Here is a 17,500-nt window from a genome sequence, read left to right as displayed (position 1 = left end):
GAACCCACCCGGCTAGACAAATAAATAAATAAGTAATGAAAAGAAACTAAACATCAACATGTTTGGGCTTATCAAGAATATGCTATTTATTATTTATGGTTTCAAATAGTAAAGATAGTAATAAATATATGCAACGGGCAACCAAACCAAACACACCAGCGGACCACCAAACACACGAACGGTCAAACACACGAACAGACCACCAAATACACCAACAGACCACCAAACACACGAACGGCCAAACACACCAACAGACCACCAAACACACCAACAGACCACCAAACACACCAACAGACCACCAAACACACCAACAGACCACCAAACACACGAACGGCCAAACACACCAATAGACCACCAAACACACCAACAGACCACCAAACACACCAACAGACCACCAAATACACCAACAGACCACCAAACACACCAACAGACCACCAAACACACCAACAGACCACCAAATACACCAACAGACCACCAAATACACCAACAGACCACCAAACACACCAACAGACCACCCCAAACACACCACCACAGACCACCAAAACACCAACACACCAACAGACCACCAAAACACCAACAGACCACCAAACACACAACAGACCACCAAACACAACAACCACACCAACAGCCCACCAAACACACCAACAGACCACCAAACACACAAACAGACCACCAAATACACCAACAGACCACCAAACACACCAACAGACCACCAAACACACGAACAGACCACCAAACACACCAACAGACCACCAAACACACCAACAGACCACCAAATACACCAACAGACCACCAAACACACTACAAAAGACCACACAATAAGACACCAACCCGAACAGACCACCAAACACACCAAAAGACCATCAAACACAAAACAACAGACCACCAAACACCACAACACAAAACAAACACCAACACACCAAAAGACCATCAAAACACAAACACACTGACCACCAAACACACCAACAGACCACCAAACACACCAAAAGACCATCAAACACAACAACAGACCACCAAACACACCACCAAACACACCAACAGACCACCAAACACATCAACAGACCACCAAACACACCAACAGACCACCAAACACACGAACGGCCAAACACACCAATAGACCACCAAACACACCAACAGACCACCAAACACACCAACAGACCACCAAACACACCAAAAGACCATCAAACACACCAAAAGACCATCAAACACAACAACAGACCACCAAACACACCAACAGACCAACTAACACACAACCCAAACAGACCCACCACAAACACACACCAACAGAACAAAACCAACAACCACCAACCAACAGACCAACCAAACACAAACACCAACAGACCACAACACACAAAGACCACCACAACAACAGACCACAACACACAAAAGACCACAACACACCAACAGACCACCAAACACAAACAACAGACCACCAAACACCAACAACCAACAACAGACCACCAAACACACCAACAGACCACCAAACCAACAACACCAACAGCACCAACCACAAGACCACCAAAACCAACAACAGACCACCTAACACACAACAACAGACCACCAAACAACCACCAAACACACCAACGACCACCAAAACACACAACAGACCAACCCAAACACACACAACAGACCAACCAACCAAGACCAACACACAACAGACCACCAAACACACCAACAGACCACCAAAACACCAACAGACCACCAAACACCAACACACCAACAGACCACCAAACACACAACAGACCACCAAAACAAACACCACCAAAACACAACAAGACCACCAAACACACCAACAGACCACCAAACACACCAAAAGACCATCAAACACAAGACACAAACAAGACCACCAAACACACCAACAGACCACCTAACACACCAAAAGACCACAAAACAACACAACAGACCACCAAACACACCAAAAGACCACCAACAACACCAAAAGACCATCAAACACAACAACAGACCACCAAACACACCACCAGACCACCAAACACACCAACAGACCACCAAACACATCAACAGACCACCAAACACACCAACAGACCACCAAACACACGAACGGCCAAACACACCAATAGACCACCAAACACACCAACAGACCACCAAACACACCAACAGACCATCAAACACACCAAAAGACCATCAAACACAACAACAGACCACCAAACACACCAACAGACCAACTAACACACCAACAGACCACCAAACACACCAACAGACCACCTAACACACAACAGACCACAAACACACAACAGACCACCAAACACACGAACAGACCACCAAACACACCAACAGACCACCAAATACACCAACAGACCACCAAACACACCTACCAACAGACCACCAAACACACGAACAGACCACCAAACACACGAACAGACCACCAAACACACCAAAAGACCATCAAACACAACAACAGACCACCAAACACACCAACAGACCACCTAACACACCAAAAGACCATCAAACACATCAACAGACCACCAAACACACCAACAGACCACCAAACACACCAAAAGACCATCAAACACAACAACAGACCACCAAACACACCACCAAACACACCAACAGACCACCAAACACATCAACAGACCACCAAACACACCAACAGACCACCAAATACACCAACAGACCACCAAACACAACAACAGACCACCAAACACACCAACAGACCACCAAACACACCAACAGACCACCAAACACACCAACAGACCACCAAACACACCAACAGACCACCTAACACACCAACAGACCACCAAACACACCAACAGACCACCAAACACACCAACAGACCACCAAACACACCAACAGACCACCAAACATTACTGACAAATGTGATTTGTTCCTCCTTTCCCCCAATGTTTCAAAATGTCGCCTTTTTACAAACAAAACACTAAAAGAAAAAAAAAAAGAAAGAAAAATTACACCCTTCCGCTAAAGCATCGCATAAGATATCATCACCTAGGATTCCACGAAGGAATATATATAACTCATCAAACAGGATGTCTGATGTCAACAGGAATCACCCATGTTGTCACAGTGAGCAAATTGGGGATTAATAATTTTGCCCAAGAAAAAAAAAACGAAAGTGCCTGAAGGTGGGCTCGAACTCGGGGCATTCCAGGTCGCAGTGCAATGCCTTAACCACTCAGCCACTTCGAACTGGGCTGTAAAAAGTAATGTACAGAAATGAATGGAACAAACATTTCACACAGACAAAAAAAGTCCATTTCAAGACGGTACTTATTGCCGTTTACCAAATATTTTCTGCTGTCAGTCTGGATTTTAAGTGATTTACAATGTATTAGTATTAATGTTTAGTTTTGTTGGTTTTTTACTCGTTTTTGTTATAGGCTGAAGAAGGGTTTTGAGCCCAAAACATTTCATGTTTGGTATTTCGTTTTGGTTTTCTTCGAAGCTGTTATAATCAATTTTGTTCATTACATTTCACAGTCCACAGCTTCTTGCAGCTTTGTGTCACAAATACCAGGGTTTGGGGTTGGAGCATTCCACATTCGTACATCCATCTATCATGTTTGCAAACAACAAATGACACGATATAAGAGCATGGATGGAAACAAGTGGGCAGAAGTCAGTATAAAATGTCTAGGCTTTACTATCTTGCTTGTTTTTATTTTATTTTTAAAGCGTTTCTTTTATTTTTTTAAAAAGAATAATTTTTTCTTTTAATTAAAAAATTTTCTATTCAGAAAGAAAAAAAATCGGTTCCTACAATCGGGTAAAATTATATTGATGCGCTTAGTTAAAATACTCCCAACATCCGCTAGCCAGATATAATGTAATCAAAACACAAAATTATGTGTAACCTTGAACGTTTATAGAATTTAGTGAGAATTTCTCATTAAATGGCTGGCTAAAAAACAATAAAGTTGAATGACGTCAATTTCATTCCTTCTATAGAAACAACATCAAAAACTCTGAAAAGAACATTTTCGATAAGGCTGTTCGTTTATTTCCCGCTGTGCTTTATACTGGCGAAGCAAGAAAAATAACTGACATTTTTCTAAATATGCAATCTGAATGCTGGAACTTCTTGGGAAGGGGGGTGGGAGGAAGAGCAGCATCACAGAGAGGGGGGGGGGGGAGAGAGAGAGAGAGAGAGAGAGAGAGAGAGAGAGAGAGAGAGAGAGACAGAGAGAGAGAGAGAGAGAGAATTTTTTTTTAAATCATAGAATGAGAACAACTGGAAAATGTACCTAAAATGACAACATAACTCTACCACAGCACCAAATTATAAAATAAAAAATAAAGTTAAAACAATAATTGGTGAATAATTCTTTAATACATGATATGAACAATAATATATGCTAATTCATGGAAAATAAACACCTTTCATTTATAAAATATATATATAATAAGGCTTGTGGAACAAAAGAAAGGCAAAAAAAAAAGGAAACATAAAACAAATTCCATGCTGTCAAATAAATATTAAAATTTCAGTTCATAAATCTGAACTTTGCAGATTTTCCATTTTGTTTCCAAATAGGAACCAAACCATTTCACCGATAATCAAAATCAGGCATTTTTGATCAAAAAGATTGACGGAATGAATTTGGAAAAACAACAAATAAATTAAAACCGAAAATTTTACTTTTAAAATAACAAGAATTTTTCTTAAACCTAAACAAAAAAAAATAGTTGAAGAATAACAATTGAGATAAATCTTCTACCTTGAACGCACGGAGTGAAAAAAAACACAGACTTTTTTTTTCACTTGGACATTCCTGCTCTTTACACACATGTGTGTTAGTAACAAAAATTAATAAGAATGCCTAACATGCGACTAGTCCTGTATGAAATGGAAATAGGGATCCATATGGCCCGCCAGGAATATAAATGAAATAATTTGAAGCCCATTGAGCATGGTAAATTCGTGGAAATGCGCTATATTATAAAAGTTTGTATTTATATATTTATATACTCCACCTCCACAAACACACACTCTTACAAATGCACAGGCAAGCACCCAAGCCCTCTCTCACACACACACACAAACTTTCAAAAGCTGAAGGTTTCACTCCCTATTTCATTCTTAACTATTCTACTACATAATATAATCTGCAAAGAATATCTCAAGTTGATTGTTTTGTTGTTACTGTTGTTATTGTTGCTTTGTTTCTTTTCCATTTACTTAGTTCACCTTTTTCATTACATATCATTTTTTAAATATGTACATATCATCACACCCCTATCTTTTTTTGGTTTGTTTATCATTTATTTTGTGACGTAAGCATTCATTAAAAATCCATAAATGCTTCAACGTGAGTCATCAGTCTTGGTTAATGATCTGCACAAAAAATGGAGACGTAATTATAATAGCACAACTAGACATAGATTGTATAGAGAGAGACAAGGGACAAAACTCTACCCACCCCACAATATTGATAGCTAAAGATGAACAAAGTGGAACAAGGAAGTCCATCCTGTCATTACTCATTCGTCTTTAGCCTTTCATTCATCGCGTGTCTTTGACAATGGGGAAATCCCAAAATGTATTTTTAACTCAAAGCGAAGCTTCCATTTCATGATTGTTATGTATCTATTTTAAAATTTTTAACGAATTTCAGAAACGAAAAAAAAATAAAAAAATCCCATCATTTTAATTCCCAAAATGTAAAAATGTAAATAGAATTAACAGGGGAACTAATCAAAAATACATTGCCTATATCTATAGTTCAATATTTATACTGGCTTTCTCAGGCTCATAGTATGATCATCATATTATGATCTAAAAGCTTAAATCATATAGGCAAAATGATGGACTTGTGTATCATTGTAACAAGTCAACATTATGGACTTGTGTATCATTTTAGCAGCTAAGTATCAACCCTGTCTGACAGCACACACACTAACGATCATTAAATAAAAAAGTTGCAGAAATAACTGGACAGATGACGGATAGGTTTGAAGTCATAGGAGAGAACAGAGAAGACAAGAAGAAGTAAAAGCAAGGAAGAAAAGGCAGGTGGAATGATAATATTTTTGCTCTATGCCATAACTCCAAAGACAGGGTTGTGTCGACAGATGCTGGGTCCGTGTTCATCGTAATCAGCTTTAGTGTGACAAACTTGGTAGAACTCGGGCTGAAATGAAAAAATTAAAATTTAAAAGAGATTGAACGGAGAGTTTGATATAAAGTAAGTTGATTGTAGAATTGTAGTGATACTAGGCTGTTAGAAGCTGTGGACTGTAAAAAGTAATTAACATAAATTAATATAACAGCTAAAAAGAATGTTTTTTAACCCACAGTATGTTTCAGGCTCAAAACCCTTCTTCAGCCAATAACAACAAAAAAAACAAAAAAAAACAACAATAAAACCATAAACACATTGTTAAAAAAACAAATAATGATAGAAATATTGGGTTCCAAATGAGCCCTGCAAGGCCACTTATTCATGACTGATGTCATATTAAAATTCACTTAAATTATCATGTGGTCTTCAAATGCCAAATTACAAAAACTTGACATCTTTTAAAGCCTCCCCCCACCCCCCCCAAAAAAGTACACAACACGAAATTTTTAGGCATTTCATCTTTCTCCGACTTTATTTGACTTTCCCACCCGTCATAAAATTCCAGACTTTTCCCCCAAATTCTCAACCCTGTTTTATCAGATTCTGATCAAAAACGACTTACCGTGGAGGCAAGCATGGAGCCACCAAACCAGACAGCATATCGTTGCATGTGATGGGTGATGACTGACACATCTATGGGTTTGGGCTGGAGGGCAATTGATTGGACAAATACAGTATGAATAGCCAGGAACAACCAGCAGGCAAAGCAGTGATATAATAATAATAATGATGATGATGATGATGATAATAATAATAATACTAATAATAACAATAATAATAATAATAATAATAATAATAATAATAATAATAATAATAAGAAGAAGAAGAAGAAGAAGAAAGAAGAAGAAGAAGAAGAAGAAGAAGAAGAAGAAGAAGAAGAAGAAGAAGAAGAAGAAGAAGAAGAAGAAGAAGAAGAAGAAGAAGAAGAAGAAGAAGAAGAAGAAGAAGAAGAAGAAGAAGAAGAAGAAGAAGAAGAGGAAGAAGAAGAAAAAGAAGAAGAAGAAGAAGAAGAAGAAGAAGAAGAAGAAGAAGAAGAAGAAGAAGAAGAAGAAGAAGAAGAAGAAGAAGAAGAAGAAGAAGAAGAAGAAGAAGAAGAAGAAGAAGAAGAAGAAGAAAAAAAAGAAGAAGAAGAAGAAAATAATAATAATAATATTTGTTTTACAAAGAGAATGTAACACATACAAAATATAAAAGACACAAACCTTAATTCGTCCCTGACTGAGTTCCTCACTGAATTTCAGCCTGGCGTCCACAAGCCTCTTGACGTCTCTTTGAACCTTACGTCCAAAATCTCTGAACATGGTGGACCCTCCAGACAATACAATGTTCTGTTCAAGGGAAGAAAACGGAATCAATGGCAATTATTTGTTTGTTTTTTTCAAAGTTTTATATTTCAGTGGTGATGGCGACAAAAAGTGAAAGAGGAGGAAAATATTGAGCGATTACCATAACCCTCTCCTGAGGGTTCTGAAAATGGCTGATAAGGAAAGGGTTAAAGCCCCATTTTTATGAAACAAAACCCAACTGTTAGAGCAATTGAGATGATAAATTATCATTGATACTCTAGCTAAGTTCTGGAGAAAAGGAAATTGTACCCGTTGGTTCCACCACACATCAAGTCTCTCAATGCCAGTAGATTGATTGAAGGAAATCTTTTTTTTTTTTTTAATTAAAATAAAAGGAGGATAGTCCTCCTCTGGACTCCAAAACAGACAATTTCCGTGGAATTAATCCAATTTGGTGATGAAATCACTGGCAGAAGTGAGATGGATGAATAGTGATCCACTTCATATGACTGAATAATTTGATAATCAGATTATGAACTTGAAAATATAACGTCAGTCTCACAAACTCAAAAATAAATTTACATCAGAGATTTTTTAAATTAAACAACAACAACAAAAACAGCCATATTAATGTCAAAATACCATGGGGGGGGGGGGGGGGGGGGGGGGGGGGGGGGGAGAAGGAGGTGAAAGGGGTAGCCAGAGACTGTCCAAAATAGAGATCTGTGGTGGACGCCTTATGCTCCAGATGGAGCTAAAAGAAATAAAGATGAGGATATTAAAGTCAAAACACAGAAAATTTGTATTAAAACTCACGAGTGTATTTGATAATGTCAATGGTTGACTTGTAAATTCTGACTGTAACCATAATCGAAGAAAACAAACAAATAAATACCTTGTAAAGCCCACGTCTGACATCAATGGGACAGTTCTGGATGACGTCATCGACCACCTCAGAAATGGGAGTCTGGAAATCTGGGTTGGAGAACTGAGGAGACCAAATGTGGCAAATAATTTACACAAATAAATAATCAATGAATTTTTTAAAAATAGTACAACAAAAAAAACAACCCCAAAAAATAGAGTGGTTAAGAGAGAGCCATATCTGCCTTTTCACTCTTAATTCTATAATAGCTCAAATAAAAAAAAACAAGAACAAAAGACTATAAATACAGAATGTTTCAGGGCCAAAGTCATTCTTCAGCCAACAACAAAAACAGTTAAAACGTTAATACATCACGTTAAACCCGGATAGATGGCAGAAAATATCTTGGCCTGTCAAGTCAGGAGAAAAAATGGTGAGAAAATCAACATTCTGAAGCGTTCTGTTAGGATATTCTGTTAGAAATCATTTCTCACACTAGTACTTTTTATGGACAAAACAAAATCTAAATTCTCGGTCAAGAACCTCACCCAGTGAAATTATGGATAAACCAACATGCCAGCAATCTCAGTGGAAAAATGCAACATTCAGACGAGACGATAATAAAATAATAATAATAATAACTCACCTCAGGGTGGAAGAAAATCTCTGGTCCCAAAAATCTCTCATATCCGACGTCAACGCCGAAGGGTTTCTTGGAAACGGCGTTGATCCCTTCATATTTTTTAATCCACTTGGCCGGGTCTGCGTCGTACTTGGACATCTCCTTGGCAATGTCTGGACACACGTAGCTGAAACGCTCCTTTACATGTGGAGAGAGAAAAAAGAAGAAAAAAAAAAGAGGGAATACTACTTTAAATGGGGTCACAATAGCTCAGTTGATAGAGTGCTCGCTTCACACGCAACGGGACCAAGTGAGAAGTCCAAGGTTTTTTTTCCTGATTCCCTCCTGTCCATCCCAATGATTGGGTAGCTGGGTCTGTTGGATCTGGCAGAAAGTACTTTCAGATTGACTAGTGTCCTATCCAAAGGATAGAAATCAATTACTGTTGTTCATTTAACGCTATATAGACTGAGATCAACTCCAGCTCCATGACAGACTTGCCAACCCACCTCAACCATTTGAAAAGACATCACATTTTCCCCATCACTCAAGCTCATTTTCTCCCCAAAAAATCAGATTTTCAACATGTGCAACCATCCAAAATTTCAAATTTAACATTTGTTGAATTGATGGGATCTTTTCAAGTTAGACGAGAGAGGGAAAATCCTGCAATTCCTGTGATAATCATCTGTCTGGCTACTCAGGTTCTAATCTAGAAGGAGACGACATTTAATGACCTTCAATTATTCCACTTTTATCATTCCCCCCCCCCCCCTTTTTTTTTTGTTACAAATCCTGACCTTTAGCATTTTTCATATTTAAATCAACATTCCCATATTGTCACGTTATGGACCCCAAAGCCCATTCAAATATGAGAAATCGTACTGGCTGGCAAGCCTGCCATGGCTCTGAGGGACTAACTTTTATTTGTTTTTAATGGTTTATTTCTCATTTTCAAAAAGACTTCCTCAAATGATAAAGTAAAAAGTTGTAACATTTCCATTCATCTTTCAACTCTTCTTTTTATTCTTCCTTTCAACGTGACTCATCACTAATGAAGATTGTGACATGTACTACGTTTTTGTAGGAAATCCCCCAAAATAAATCATTACATTTTTAAGAAGTTTTAAAGGGCTTGCTGTGAATTCAAAGAATCTAAGGTAGTTGTCATTTCAAGATTAAATAATAAATTAATTAAATTAAATTAAAGTAATCTTTGTCTATTTTTAGACATTCGCTTAAAACATATGTTTCGATTTTAGTAGGTGATACGAGAAGCAAGATAGGTCTGGTTTGTGTTGTGTGTGTGTATGCTTGTATGTGTGGATGAGTATGTTTCAGCCAAGTAATTTGTAATTTAAGCGCTTAGAGTCTGATGTCTCAAGAGTTGTAGCCCTATATAAGTTTTCACCATTATTATTATTATTCCCTTTGTACATCCCACAGGGGAAATTTGTCTTTAGGGTCTATTCCAAGGGAAGACTGGAATAACCCAGGCATCAGCCGCAGTGCAGCGCCACAAATTGAGCTAGGGCAAGGTGTCTTGCTCAAGGCCACACAGCGCAGCAGCGGGTGATCAAATCCGGTACCTTTCGGGTACGAAGCGAAGACTTTACCGCTGAGCCACGTTATCCCCTTGTAGACAAGACAGGCAAAATAATTTTCGTCCATCCGTCCGTATTTAAAGTGAATTATTCACAATTTTTACTGATTTTGTTATTGGCTGAAGACAGGTTTTGAGCCTAAAACCTTTCTCAGTGCTTTGGTAATTTGTTCTTTCCTCCAGGCTGTTTACATTCATTTTTGTTTATTACTGTTGACAGCATTTCCATGCATGTACATCTATCTCAACAAGTTCCTCCTCACCTTGATAGCTTTGGCAGTCTCCAGGGACTGTTCAGGGGGGATCCCAATCTCCCTCTCCCTCAGAAGTTGCTGGATAAAGTATGTGATGTCCCTGCCGGCAATGGGGATGTGCTTGATGCAGCTACCAATGACGTAGCCCTCTGCCTGGAAGGAAAGAATAAATGTGAACAAACGACTGAATGAACGAATAAATGGAAACAAATGACCGAATGAACGAATAAATGGAAACAAACGACTGAATGAACGAATAAATGGAAACAAACGACTGAATGAACGAATAAATGGAAACAAACGACTGAATGAACGAATAAATGGAAACAAACGACTGAATGAACGAATAAATGGAAACAAACGACTGAATGAACGAATAAATGGAAACAAACGACCGAATGAACGAATAAATGGAAACAAACGACTGAATGAACGAATAAATGGAAACAAACGACTGAATGAACGAATAAATGGAAACAAACGACTGAATGAACGAATAAATGGAAACAAACGACTGAATGAACGAATAAATGGAAACAAACGACTGAAGAACGAATAAATGGAAACAAACGACTGAAGAACGAATAAATGGAAACAAACGACTGAAGAACGAATAAATGGAAACAAACGACTGAAGAACGAATAAATGGAAACAAACGACTGAAGAACGAATAAATGGAAACAAACGACTGAAGAACGAATAAATGGAAACAAACGACTGAATGAACAAATTAATTAATAAAAAAATATTTGCACAATAGCAAATTTACATACATTCACCATGCTCAATGCATTTCATTATGCTTCATTAATTCCCCAATTAATTCATAAATAAAAAAGTCATATGGATGGAAGCCTCATTTTAATTAATGACTATAGATAAAGTGGACGTTTCAGGCGTTCCCCTTTGTCAAACATAACACAATGAATGAAACACACAAGACGAATTTGTCGATCTTTAACCAATGGCTGACAAGATAAGTTACTTCAACCCACTTGACTCATTTGTGAAACAGTACCTGGTGTGTAGACAGTGGCAAATGAATGTTGTAAGGTTAAGACTATGATTTAAGTGTTAATGTTGGCTTGGGACCCCTTGTAAAGCAATTTGAGCATGTTTAGTGGATATTTGACAATACAATAGCCCAAGTTAGAAAGTTGTTGAAACATGACAATTGAAAATGTTTTGTCATGATTCAACAACTTTCTAACTTGGGCTATTGCATTGTCAAACATCCCCTAAACATGCTCACATGTTAGGAGAAAATGACACCAACCACCGACATCACATTAAAAATGCGATGCTTTTAAAATGTTTTTGCTTGATTTTAAGGGCTTCATGCCGTTTGCGACACACATAGGTCATTTCAGCACCAGTAAAAAGGAAGAAATTGGGGTAGTAGAAAATTGTTTTTAGAATTACAATTAAAAGGACATGAGGAAAAATAAGAAAAGAGCACACTATCAGTATACTTAGTTTGAGATCACCTAAATGTCTTAAAAGTCTCACGTTGGCACACAGATACAGGGGGAAAGAAGACCCAAGCGACCTCCTTGCCTGCTGTGAAAGATCAAAGAGACTCACCCAGTTTTCATGATTTTAAATTCAATTTCTGAAATAATGGCAGAAACGCAACTCTACATTTAGCAATATCAAAATATAGCTGCCATTCTCAGATCAATAATATAGTGAATTTATATTATTTAGTAAGCTCTCTTTATCTAATGTTGGTGCCATCAGCAAAAAGTTTGCATTTCGAATTTATAGCATCAGGTAGGTCATTTATATAGATAATAAAAAGTAAAGGACCAAGTAAGTACACAGTCTTTAATCTGACAAAACCTTCTTCCAGATGGTCAAAGACTGAATTCATGGCATAAAATGATACAATGAATGACATAATAAGTCGGATGATGAAAAGGTTTGAACTGAGATATTGTCAAGTTTAGTTAGAAGGTCAATTTTTTATCAAAAATGAGTTTTTGTCATAAATGTTTAAATAAACCGTTTCTGTACATCTTCGAGAAATATCAAAGCTTTATTTCACTTCTAAATATTTTTTTAAGCTAGTCAGTCAAGTTTAAAAAAGTATGAAATTTGAGAAAAGTTGTTGGATACCTTTCCCACATATCTGACCAGAACTTCATGAAAAATCACACAATTTACTTCAAATAAAGATTAAAATGCTCTATGAAGCATATTCTTTCAGAAAATGGAGAAAAAAAATGCAAATCCAAAATTTTCACCTTCCGACTGATTATGTCATGCACTGACATAAACGGGTTTTTTTTGTTGAGAATTGCAAATGATTTTCTTTCCTAACACAAAATGAGTGATAGTTTTGTGACGACTGATACCGGGAGCATCCCCTATCCTGCCCAGCCCATTCAAATCAGCGCATCGGCAACTCACCACAGGTATAACGTGGGTGACACCATCACCCGAGTCAATGACCGTACCAGTCAGAGTTCTGTCCCCTACTTGTCTTGAGGTCCAGGAAGCAGCAAGGGCAAGGACAGCCTATAGAATAAAGTGGAAATAATTTAATAGAACATAACAAAAGTCACAGTGATACTAAGCTGCTACAAGCTGTGGACTGTAAATAGTCATAAACAAACATGAATAGAACAGCTTAAAAATAAACATTTTAACAGCAAAATAACAAACACAGAACGTTTCAGATTCAAAATCCTTCTTCAGCCAACAGCAAAAAACAATGCCCAGGACTAATGTCCTACCCAAAGTATGGCAAGCAATTGCTATAGTCCACTTCATGCTACAGAAGCCAAGATAAACTCTGGCTCCATGGGACTAATAGCTCCAAAATTACTATTATTTTTTTTAAAGTAGCATTAATTTAGAACATCAAAGAGGATTCCATTTTGAAACCAAAATATACCTGTAAGGCAATGACTGGACTCGGGACATTCAAAGACTCCAACATGAAATCTCCAGGATACAAACCTGCCTAGCACTACCAATAATGTGTAGAAATACGAATTTTTGGCTCCAGCTACAGAGCTGCAAAGGTCTCTTTGACTCCATAAATTTTGTTGAAAAGGAAAGTTTAGCTTCTTAGAGCCTATATTCAGGACTTGGGAGCATTTTGGGACCACGCTGAGAGCAAATTGTTTATTTTTGAAACTATTTAAAGTGAATTTTTCTTTCTTTTCCTTGAAATCGACGATTTTTTGAAATTTCAAATTGGCAGGTCTGAGTATATTCTTTGTTCAATTCCAAGTTTAAAGTACAGAGCTGCATACTTGACGTTTAAAAAATTCATCATTTTCATGGGGAGAAAATAGTTGTCAATTTATCCAGTATTTTGTGGGTTTTTTTAGTGACTTATTTAAACCACATTAAGTTTGAACGAAGCGCTAAATACCTAAATATATAAAACTCGGCATTCCGAGTGGTGGATAGCACTGACTGTATAGCGCCCCTCTCAAGGCCAGGCGGAGTTGTCGAACCAGTTAGGTCGTGGGTTCGAGCTCCCATTGCTGCAAAGTTTTTAAAATTCTCTGTTGTCTTCTGGCACTTTTCTACTCATTTCATTTTCTCTTATTATCAACATAAGTGCCTGCTCCACTCAATTTTCTGAAACCTTTGGTGCTGAGATTTCATTTTCAATAAGGTTAATTGAACTTTTAAGATGCTTGTGTAGCTTTGCAGAAGGAGCCGAAATGTTGTAGTACTATGAATTTTCTTAGAGGTTGGTAGGTCTGAAAGTGGCATTGATTTAGACAGAACTTCAAAGAGGATTATATTTGAAGGCTGGTATTCCAAAACCCGTTAAGGCGATTTTTCTGATTTTTGAGATTTTCCATCCATGAGGTAAATTGAAATGTAAAGTTTATTTTAATTATCAACTGGCACAAGAATTTCTTTAGATTTATGTGAATTCGAAGTTTAAATATGATAAAATAATAGACGGAATGAGAAATCTTAGGGGAAATAATCCTCAATATCTCACAATGGGAAAAAACGGATGAGGGAGTTATGGAAAACCAGTCTTCATTGGAAACCAAAAGTTACCTGTACAGCAATGTATAGACCTGAGACACTGAAAGACTCGAACACGATTTCAGCAGTATATTCTCTGTTTATATGCAAGTTTTAAGTGGCATTGATTTAGATAGAACTTCAAAGAGGATTATATTGGAAACCAAAAGTTACCTGTACAGCAATGTATAGACCTGGGACATTGAAAGACTCAAACATGATTTCAGCAGTATATTCTCTGTTTTCAGGTGTATTTAGTGGAGGCTCTGTCTGATGAAAGAAAACAATAGAAAAACAAAAGCTAGTAAATATGACATTTAATAAGGCAAGAAAACGATTCTCGTGTCATCGTTAAAGTAAGGCACACCTGCAAACGCTTCACATTCCAAAAGTGGAATCAGAACATCAGAAAATAGCAATTTCTCATTAATGGATAATTTTGTATCAAAGTGACCATCCCCCCCCTTTGCCACCAAACACATAAAAACAATATTCTCTCATATCAGATGCATTAGGTTATGTAAATGTGTTGTTATGCCCTGGCAATGGTTGACAGGACATAATCCGAACGAGCCCGAGTGGATCGTACCTTCCCTGGGTTGCTAGCCATTTTGAACACCTCTTTTAGACAATCAGGATTCGAACCTGGTGCTATATAAGCATAGCATGGGAAGCCAGAGAGGGAGTTCTTGTAAGTATCGTCCAGTTGAACAGAATAGCACTTTCCAGCAGTCGTGTGTTATATCGTTTTATTACTGTGGTGTTTCTTATTCGTGGATGTCAGTGGAGGAAGACAAAAAAGGATGAATGGATGAGTAGAGTCGTATCGTTCTTATTTATGTTTATACATATAATTTAGTTTCTGTAATAAAAAATGTGTCGTGTTTGTAAATCTTGATTTCCTTCATTTTATTACCATTGTCTGGCTGGGAAACACAGACTTTCTCTTCCCTTATCAATGAGTTCCCTCTTTCTATCTTCCTAGTCTTTGGCTATAAAGAACGAAGGGCTAGAGCTCAGGTGGTCGCTGGTTCGGATAAGTAAGTAAGTAAGTCTTTGGCTTTTTATCGTTTTTAATATTTTCAGGCAGAGAATTCATATACAGATGGTGCTTGGAAAAAACGAGTTGAGATGAACATTAACTCGTGACTGTGGGACCTGGTATGAGTGTTGTTTTCTGTTGTTTGGAATAAGGCTACCAATAGGGATTGTTGTCAGTCCCTGACGGACCTTTAAGAGGTCTTTGGCTTTTTGTAAGGTGTGTCTCTCATGTAATGGCGACCAGATTACGCTCTTGCACATCCCACTGACGCTGTCAGTCCTCCTGTAATTGTTGCAAACAAACCTACATGCCCATTTTGTTGAACAAGATGCTATTCTTACCAACAGGAAGTAATGATCTTCAGGCTCGGACCGCATGTATTTGAAGATGGCTTGTTCGTAAAACCTCTCCATGAGATCCCAGTCCTCTATGATGCCATGACGAATCGGCCACTGGTCGAAAAGGGAAGAAAATGAAAAGAAAATTTGTACATAAAAGAAGAAAAAAAAAGAAGAAAGAGAAAATACGACAAAAATGATCAATAATATCCATAATATTAATAACAACAATACAACAATAATAACATAACTGCAAACTTTTCCGAGAACTAAAACGGGACTTCCAAACTCTAACACACACAATACTATCTCATGACCCAAAACAGCAGTACCGTATGTGTGGAATATTATATAACAGAATCTAGATTTAGAGATTTTTCTGTTCAGTCTTAATTTCTTAGTCAAAAAAAACAACAAATAGTCTTGGGGCATTCAAGTCAAGGATCGTTTCCATACACATAAACTACAAACAGTTCAAATTTTCATTTTTTAAAGATTTTTCTCAGATCACCAAATCGGGACAGCCATGACTTTTCAGGACAGTTGTCCCACTATGTAATAATAAAAATAATAATAATAATAATAATAATAATAATAATAATAATAATAATAATAATAATAATTATAGTAATTATAAAAATAATCATCTCAATCTATGTAATTCCCACAATGCAGCAGCACAACATGAATGCCTGTTCATAACAGCCTGTATTTCTCCGCAAATACTGTGTGTTCTCAAAACAAAATATCAGTCACCGCTTTCACGACAGTCAAAAAAAGTTACCTCGCATTTTTGTTTTAAAAAACATCATTTGCAAGCCTTTAACTATAACAAGGATGGGGATTTAGGATTTATAATCAAATTCTTACAAATAAAAAACAAATTTCGATTTAGATATAATTGTATTTGTCAACTTCAATAGCATTCTTTCAGTTATTTACTAATATTCACAAAGCCCAACACTGTCTTCAATTTCATACATTACATTTTTTATATATAAATTCAATGGGGTCTTATTTATATATCAGCTTTGCACAGTGGCAGTGCCACAGCAAACGGGGTTTTACAGAGGTGTGGTTATTTTTATCAGCCATTGACTCAAATTATTATTTATAAAATCTGCCAAAAATAATTTAATGATGACTGACCAGTGAGACAAAACCAACAATATTGGTTTCAATAAGCTGGGGAGTGAATATGTCATTACAGAAAGGTTTCAAATTGAAAGATTAACAAAATAAAAGTGGAAAATAATTAGATTTTCACACAGGTGCTTTTGTTTGAATGTTTTTCCAAATAGACAATTTCCAAGTTGAGCTTTGAGCTTTTCAAGCCATTTTTAATATACTGCGCAATATCTAAAAAACGTGCTCAAAGGGCTTTAAAAGGGG

At 37.0% G+C, this 17,500-nt stretch overlaps 1 protein-coding gene across 1 annotated transcript in view; it reads right to left on the bottom strand.

Annotated features, from left to right (window-relative positions):
• Nucleotides 1–4,284: 4,284 nt before the first annotated feature.
• LOC144958728 (actin-related protein 3-A) overlaps nucleotides 4,285–17,500 on the bottom strand; it is a 14,727-nt gene continuing 1,511 nt past the window's right edge. The window contains exons 3-11 of the mRNA XM_078890898.1: nucleotides 16,112–16,222; nucleotides 14,903–14,998; nucleotides 13,139–13,246; nucleotides 10,735–10,878; nucleotides 8,893–9,066; nucleotides 8,277–8,369; nucleotides 7,298–7,423; nucleotides 6,658–6,741; nucleotides 4,285–6,104 (exon numbers count right to left, since the gene is read on the bottom strand). Of these exons, the coding sequence (XP_078747024.1) occupies nucleotides 6,009–6,104; nucleotides 6,658–6,741; nucleotides 7,298–7,423; nucleotides 8,277–8,369; nucleotides 8,893–9,066; nucleotides 10,735–10,878; nucleotides 13,139–13,246; nucleotides 14,903–14,998; nucleotides 16,112–16,222 (1,032 nt within the window). The 3' untranslated portion in view covers nucleotides 4,285–6,008. The remainder of the gene's footprint in view (nucleotides 6,105–6,657; nucleotides 6,742–7,297; nucleotides 7,424–8,276; nucleotides 8,370–8,892; nucleotides 9,067–10,734; nucleotides 10,879–13,138; nucleotides 13,247–14,902; nucleotides 14,999–16,111; nucleotides 16,223–17,500) is intronic.

Source organism: Berghia stephanieae, chromosome 13 (genome assembly GCF_034508935.2).
Source record: "Berghia stephanieae isolate SIO BIC M18660-M18661 chromosome 13, UCSD_Bste_1.3, whole genome shotgun sequence".
Taxonomy (NCBI): domain Eukaryota; kingdom Metazoa; phylum Mollusca; class Gastropoda; order Nudibranchia; family Aeolidiidae; genus Berghia; species Berghia stephanieae.
This window is presented reverse-complemented; position numbering and strand designations above follow the sequence as displayed.